Source organism: Buceros rhinoceros, unplaced genomic scaffold, assembly GCF_000710305.1.
Source record: "Buceros rhinoceros silvestris isolate BGI_N320 unplaced genomic scaffold, ASM71030v1 scaffold10837, whole genome shotgun sequence".
Lineage (NCBI taxonomy): Eukaryota > Metazoa > Chordata > Aves > Bucerotiformes > Bucerotidae > Buceros > Buceros rhinoceros.
This window is the reverse complement of record NW_010420465.1, coordinates 28,890-35,968: the sequence shown is the minus strand read 5'-3', so window position 1 is coordinate 35,968 and position 7,079 is coordinate 28,890. Positions and strand designations below refer to the sequence as shown.

The 7,079-nt window shown below is 48.5% G+C and overlaps 1 protein-coding gene across 1 annotated transcript in view; it reads left to right on the top strand.

The window, feature by feature from the left end:
* The window catches only part of FGD3 (FYVE, RhoGEF and PH domain containing 3), a 48,588-nt gene that overhangs the window by 24,988 nt on the left and 16,521 nt on the right, over positions 1-7,079 (top strand). The window contains exons 9-13 of the mRNA XM_010139314.1: positions 1,538-1,684; positions 2,175-2,267; positions 2,729-2,808; positions 3,217-3,247; positions 3,766-3,867. Of these exons, the coding sequence (XP_010137616.1) occupies positions 1,538-1,684; positions 2,175-2,267; positions 2,729-2,808; positions 3,217-3,247; positions 3,766-3,867 (453 nt within the window). The remainder of the gene's footprint in view (positions 1-1,537; positions 1,685-2,174; positions 2,268-2,728; positions 2,809-3,216; positions 3,248-3,765; positions 3,868-7,079) is intronic.

Below are 7,079 nucleotides of genomic sequence, written 5' to 3'. Positions count from 1 at the left end.
AAATCCTGGAATGTCCGGGGAGGTTCGAGTTAATCGCTGGCTGCTGCCTCCTGTTGTGCTGTGTGGTAGAAGAAATAAATCACACTTCCGAAGGTGACTGTTCGTAGAAGCGCAGATGTCCCTCAGGTTGGGACCTGCTCTTAGTGTTCTGTTGCTGCTTTAAGAAAATAGCCTGAGAAGGTCTCTGGGGTTTGCTTGTTTGCTTTTAAATCCGTGGATTCTCTTGCTCCTCTTCCCATTTGGTGGAAAAAACCTGCGCTATTTTGGGGCTTAGATGATCTGCTTATTTGTTTTCAGTCCGCAGCCCCCTGCCTTCCGTTTTGTTTTACAGTAAGTTTGTTTTAATGGTTTGGCTTCATTGGGGGGTTTTGATGGGGTCTGTTGGTTGTTTAGTCGGTTGTTTAATCATTGGTCAGAAGAGTTGATCAGGACAGGAACTGGTGTGATACATATTGGTGGTGAAGGTCAAATGGTGGTACTCAAAGTGTGTAAAGACGTGAAATTGCAGCTTACCCTGCGGGTGGGGAGGGGTGTGACTCAGAGGGGTGTTTGGGCCAATATGGGGGTGTAATTGCCTAAGGCTGTGTCCTTGCTTCCTGCTCACGTGCTGGCAGTGCCAGCTGGAGCACGTGGGTCCAGCTGGCGGAGGAAAGCCGAACCTTTCCAAGTGCTCGGGCACACTCCTATCTTATTCTGACTTGCTGAAGCTGCTGCAGCGCTCACCAGAGCAGCTGCAGGTGGGCGGGAGAGCTCCCCGTGTCCGACTGGGTACTGCGCAGAGGGACCGTGACACTTGACGATATACAGTAGAACAGGGAAAGGGAGGAGTTACCCCTTTGTAAGGGGTTTTGACCAAGACATAAGGGTGCCTGAGCAGCATTAAAGCTATAGTTCAGTCCTTTCATCCTGGCCTGTTTCAGAGGTGCTTGTTGCCGTGGGGGCCTCTCTGTCAGCCTGCAGCATTGCCCACACAGCTGAGGTTTTAGACAGAGAAATGCAGAGTATGGCCCTGCTTCCTGGAGGACACCTACTTGCCACTGTGTCAGCAACAGTACAGGAGGTGACACCTCTTGGAAGCTGAGAAACAATCATGCTGCAGCAGAAAACTTAGTCTGAGATGTGAGGTGGAAGCTGAATTAATAAATTCAGACTTGGAAACAATTTGGTGACGTACTAGTCTCCAGCTTGGCCATTGATTCTGTGGGACCCGGTGCCATTGCTTCCAGAGAGAGGCACTCATTGCCTAATGGGAATACCTGAAAGTATCAAATAGATGGATCTCGAAATGCTGTTAAACCAGCGCAATCCAAGTATGACTCAGGAACAGCCACTCACGAGTGGCAGCAGGGAGCAGGGAAGAGTACGGAGGGGTATGGAACAGGATTCAGGGATTTTTGAAAACGCAAAGCTAGAGCGGAAGTGAAAGACTGTTGTCTTTCCTACTTACTTGCACTTACCACAGAAATGACACTGGGGGTAATAGACCAAGTGGAATAACTGTTTGTAATCCATATTGCTGCGGGTTTTGTACTTGCAGGAGAAGATGCACAAGCTTTTGGAAGTCTATGAGCGGCTTGGTGGTGAAGAGGATATAGTTAACCCAGCCAACGAGCTCATCAAAGAAGGGCACATTCAGAAACTGTCCGCAAAGAACGGCACAGCGCAGGATAGGTACTTATTCCTGGTGAGTGCTTGTGCTGCTCTGTTACCTTCAGAGTTGTGCTGTGAAATGGTACATTTCTGTCTTCCTAACCTCAGGTACCTAAAGCATTCACCAGCTGAGCCCAGCTGCTCCTTCCTCTGAGCAGCAGCTTACTCCTGATGTCTTTTCCTTGAGGGTTTCCTTCCTTCTTCCCAGCTTATGCCTTTGCCGGTGGCTTGTCAGGCCCAGGGTGTCTTCCCCACCTCCCTCCTCGGAGGCTATGCTTTTGCAAGCACCCTAGGAGATGCTTTCAGGGGGGTTGAACTGCTACGAGGGAGAGGGGGTGAAGGAGGAAGAGGCTGGCTCCCATGTTTCTGTCCGTCCGGTTCGGTCAAGTAATGATGTGTGAGCCTAGCTTGCCCGTAATTCTCTCCGGAGAGCTGCAGCTGAGAGTACAACACACCAGAGTGCTGTTGAAACGTGGGCTCTCTGCACGTGTAACGCCTGAACTGACGGTCTGCCCTGGTTCCAGTTCAACAGCATGGTGCTCTACTGCGTGCCAAAGCTGAGGCTGATAGGCCAGAAGTTCAGCGTTCGAGAGAAGATGGACATCGCGGGACTGCAGGTTTGCATCTCTTCTTTTCCCCTGCTTTAGTGCTTCCCCACTCGATAGCATCAGATCCCTTCTGAATCTACAGCTATCACAATACATGTGTGTAGAAATAGGACAAAACGCTAAAGTCCAGCTTTGGATCTCTTGGGGGGGGATAGATATGAGGGTAATCACCCAAAGGCGGGTAATAAGGCAGCGACTCCTTACATGCTTTGATTGAAACCCTTCCCTGGTCACCCAGCTGACCCAGGAGCAACCTTCCCCCTGCTGCTGTGGGGAGTCCCCGTCACAGGCTGGTGATGCAGATTCAGAAGTTTTGTACCAAGACACGTAATTATCCTTTGTTTTTTCACCCTCTGTACTGTATCCTTGGCGATCCTTTCAACCAAGTGCGTCAAAGAATGAATGCATTTGGAAGTCAGTGACTGAAAGACAGGGGAGACTAGTGAGAAGCTGCCGTGTTCTTTTTGCAGGTCCAAGAAATTGCCAAGCAAAACGTGGCTCATACGTTCTCAATAACAGGAAAAAAGAGGTCGCTGGAGCTACAAGCCAGGTTTGTGCTGCTTCTGTCTGTCAGGGCTTGTGAATATTCATACAGGAATTATGATCTGGGGGATACGGCTGTGCTCGAGTGATGCAGCTTTAGCCAAGTGAGCGTCAGAGATGTGTCACGTACATGTGCAAAAGAATATGTGGGTGCCAAGTCAGAGTGTCCTAAGTGCTGCCTTGATTTGCTCTATTGAATGCTTACAGTGTTTCTAGTAGTACTTTCAGGTTCCACCATGTTAATGATTCCAATGATCGGGACATTTGGTAATAATTGAGGTAAATAATGGTTAATAGTGTTTTAGCAAAGCTAAAATCTCAATGGATGTAAAGCTGTAAAGATGTGAATTGGATTTACTGAAAATACTGGAAGTTGAATTATGGTGTTTTCTCTATTTTTCTCTTGTTCTAACAGGACGGAAGAGGAGAAGAGGGAGTGGATTCAGGTGAATACAAACCCATTGCGATACGGGTGGAGGTCGCCATGCAGTCAGAACCTTCGGGGTTTAGAGTGATCTTTCTGGAGTTCTGAATGAGTGTGGCTGTGGGAGGAAGCTGGGTAGTCCAGCCTGCCAGAGCTGCTGATGGAGAAGCGTGGAGCCATCGTCACGGTTCCGCTGCTGATCCCCTGTCTCCAGGCAGTGTCAGGGACTCCAGACGGGTTCCCATTTCCTGCGGTTCTTGAGCCCAGTGAGAGACGAGTCTGAGGCATCACAGAGCAGCCCTGAGTATTGCTGCAGGCTGGCTTGTAGAGGCGCTGTCTGACGGCAGTCCTAGTTTTTACCTTCCAGAGTGCCCAGGTACCACCACCGCCCGTAGTTAGCCGGGTTTTTACCTTGCCGTTTCATGATGCAAGTGTGAGGGGTTTTCACTACAGTAATAGTCGTAACCATCAGCCTGCGAGAGGAATTTTCCAAGGCTCCTTTTGTGACGCTTCTCATCTTTGCTGGAATTTTTATCTCAGGTCATTCAAGCAACAATTGAAAAGCACAAACAGAACAGTGAGACGTTTAGAGCTTTCAATAGCTCTTTTTCTCAAGAGGAGGAGCACCTCCCTGATTCCTCAGTAAGTACGAGTGCTTGATTCCTTAATTAAACTCACTTACCCAGCTTGCTTTAAGTCAGTGTAGTCTTGCTCTTGATTTTTATATCATATGACAATGAAGCCATCTCCATTCCTCTGCCTCTTCAGTGCTCATCAGTTCCTCAGCCGTGCAGGGATGGAGTAAATTACCCAGGGAAGTTCCAGGCAAGAGACCCGCCCGTCATGTTTTGCGGACGAGTGGCTCCCTGAGTGTCAGAGGTGTAATTCCTCAGTGCTCTGCGTGCCTGGCTGCCTGGAGCGATGTTTGTGAGATTTTGTTCATGGCCCTTCCTCAGACCTGCGTTTTGGGATTATGTGTTTTTTCTTGTTTTATTCTTATTTAAAGAGTTTTGAAGAGTTGGAAGGAAGTGGATATGTTATTAAAGGATCTTAAAAATACTGCCTTACAGATAACAAATATATTTCAGGAAGAAAACTCTTAACTAGATATGCCAAACAGTCTTGAAAGTCTGTTCTGCTTGTGTACGCTGCAATGCATCATCTGTGCTGTGTTGACTAGGAGTTTTATTCTGGAGGTATTCAGGTGAGGATAACACCACCTCTTCATTCAACTTGATGTGGTGGTGATAGCCTTAGCCATAGGCACTTGCTACAAGCTACAGAGGAGAGGGACATTTGTAGGAATTCCGTGCAGGGCTGCCTGTGAGTTGATGATGTCACTGGTCAGAAACAGTAATCTTGAAGCACGGGGGAGAGAAGACCCATCTGCAGAGATTAAACTTCTTATCTTTTTATCTTCCCCTCCCCAGGGCTCCCAAGCTTTGTTTGTTCTGGAACCGTTTTTGAAAGCTCTCCTTTCCCAGGTCTGATGCAGTGTGCTCAGTAACGCTGGATTTCTGACTGACTGCTTTCCCAGGGGGCTCAGGGGAGACGTTAGGGATTCCTTCCGTCCTGACGTTCATCAGACTGACAAAGGAGATCGCAAACCTCCACCGACTGGGGGGTCCTCTTGCTGAGAGCAGCCAGCAGTGAGCCATTTTCAGAACATGGCGGCACTCACTGATCATGATCAGCTAAGAATACTCTGAAAAAACTGGGAAATAATCACCTCATGCCTGCGTTTTTAAGTTAACTTATGACTCCCTTCAGAACCAGGATGTTCTGATGGAGAAAAATCTTTTTGCAAATAAGCAAACTAATCAGCTCAGTTCTTTCTATCCAATTAAGACACGGTGTCTGCTCAGCGTCATCGTTATTATCTCTCTTTGTAAATTCCATTTTATTTTGCCTCGGTGTTCACGGCGTAGCCACATGTTTATACTCTACTGGTCGATGGAAGTCAAGCAGAGCAGAGGTCTGGTTTATCTCCTGGCTGCGACGCTCACGCAGTATGCGCCTTTGTTTCTTTTGTGCTAACCTGCATCTTCTGGAGATTAACTTACCTAGATAATCAGCTTTGAAAACTGACATCCCAACTAAATAAGAAGAGCTGAAGGCAGTTCTGTAAGGAAAACTGGGCAAATTCTGGGAGCGTTCTTTTTAACAATCCACTGCTGCAGGCAGCATCCACCAGACGTATCTCATCACCTCTTGGCATGTTGGCTCTAGAGGAGGAAGTGGCTCTTCCTTTTTTGCTCTCCTGAGTCAAGAAGCAGATACGTGCTCACGGGTCCTGGACTAGGTCTGTAACAGCTACTAGAAATTGGACTCTGGTTCTCATAGGCAGGGAGAGGAACAGCCGAAGGGCTCTTCTCCCGTCCTTGGCCCTGTGTTTGAAATGTGACAGCGCTCAGGATTGGCGTTGGTGCGTGACCAGCGCACGGCTCTGCGGGCTGTTCTCTCCTCGCGCTGGCTTTCCTGACTCACGTGAGTCCACGCCAGCACTGAGGGTTGATCTTCAGGCTGGAACTTGCCTGCAGAAGACTTGTGGTGTCCCGGAGGTGCAGCGATGGGGCATGGTTCTTTGGCTATGCCTTGTGATAATGTACAGCAGTTAACACACTGCCACCAGTGGGGAGGTGGGTACTGAGGTCGCTGCCGGCTTGTCCCTGCAGGGTGACTGCGGCAGGTCTTTCCGAGCAGGCTTGTCGGAAAGCTTCGGGGTCCCTCAGGGGCTTAGTTCCTGCAGGAAGAGGACTCTCCTTTCCCTGTTTGCCATTTCCATCCGCAGCATCTCAAGGCCGTATGAAGGGGCTTTTAAAGCCATCTAAAAACATTCCCAAGGAACAAACCTCTTTCATCACTGCTGGATCTCAGAAGAGTTGGAGGCTCGTGGTGTGGGGGAAGGCTGACAAGGAAAGTACCATCGAGACCTGAGCTCTGCAGAAGTGACATCCCTGAGAGTTGAGACTTGGGAGTCCTTTTGTTCATTAAATCGTGGGGTTTAGATCCCATTAAACCATCATTATTTCCCACTCCCATTTCTGTTCCTCCCCTCAGGACTGGAGCAGTTCTGACAAATGTGTGTGTAACTGCCCTCCTCCATAGCAGGTCTTACACGCTTTGAGAGGTGACGGTAACATGGGGAGAAGCCCTTTTGAAATCTTGCCCAGTGAAGCGTAGAGGGTATTTGGGTTTTAGCACGTTATTCCAAACAATTTGAAAAATTGAAGGAGCTTTAGGATCTGAACAGGCAACTAGAGAAATGTGCTCTTTTCCCTGAACCTGCTGGGGGTTTTCTCAATCTCTCCTTCAGACCCCATCTTCTCTCCACACTTTTCATTTCTTTTTCCAAGTCCTGTGTCACAGCACACAGCTTTCCTTTCGCTAGGCAAAAGGATCGAAGTACCTGGGTGATGAGGATTCCAGTGGGAAGAAACCCCTTTCCCTAGGGCTGGGAGCAGGTGATGCGAAGACACTGGCATCGCTGTGGTTCTGGGGAGGCAGAAGTGCATGGCTGGAGCTGAGTACCTCATTCTTCCCTTCAGTTGAGCTGCGTTCCCTGAGGAAGTGCTCCGGGGGTGGCCCAGCCCTAGTCCCAGGGGATGCATTTGCTCATTTGCTTGTTCCCAAGTATTAATTATTTGTATTAGTTCATAAATATTTATCTATATAGATATATTTATATACTAATACAGGACGAGGAGCTCTTCAGTTTAGCCACTTACTCAGGGCTGCAGCTCAGGTTGTTTCCAATAACAGATTAAACCTTTTTCTTTTAAATGGAATAAAGCTGGAGTGCAGAAGTGCATTGGAGGTTTGGGTGACCTGTGAGCAGGAGACGGTGTCTGACT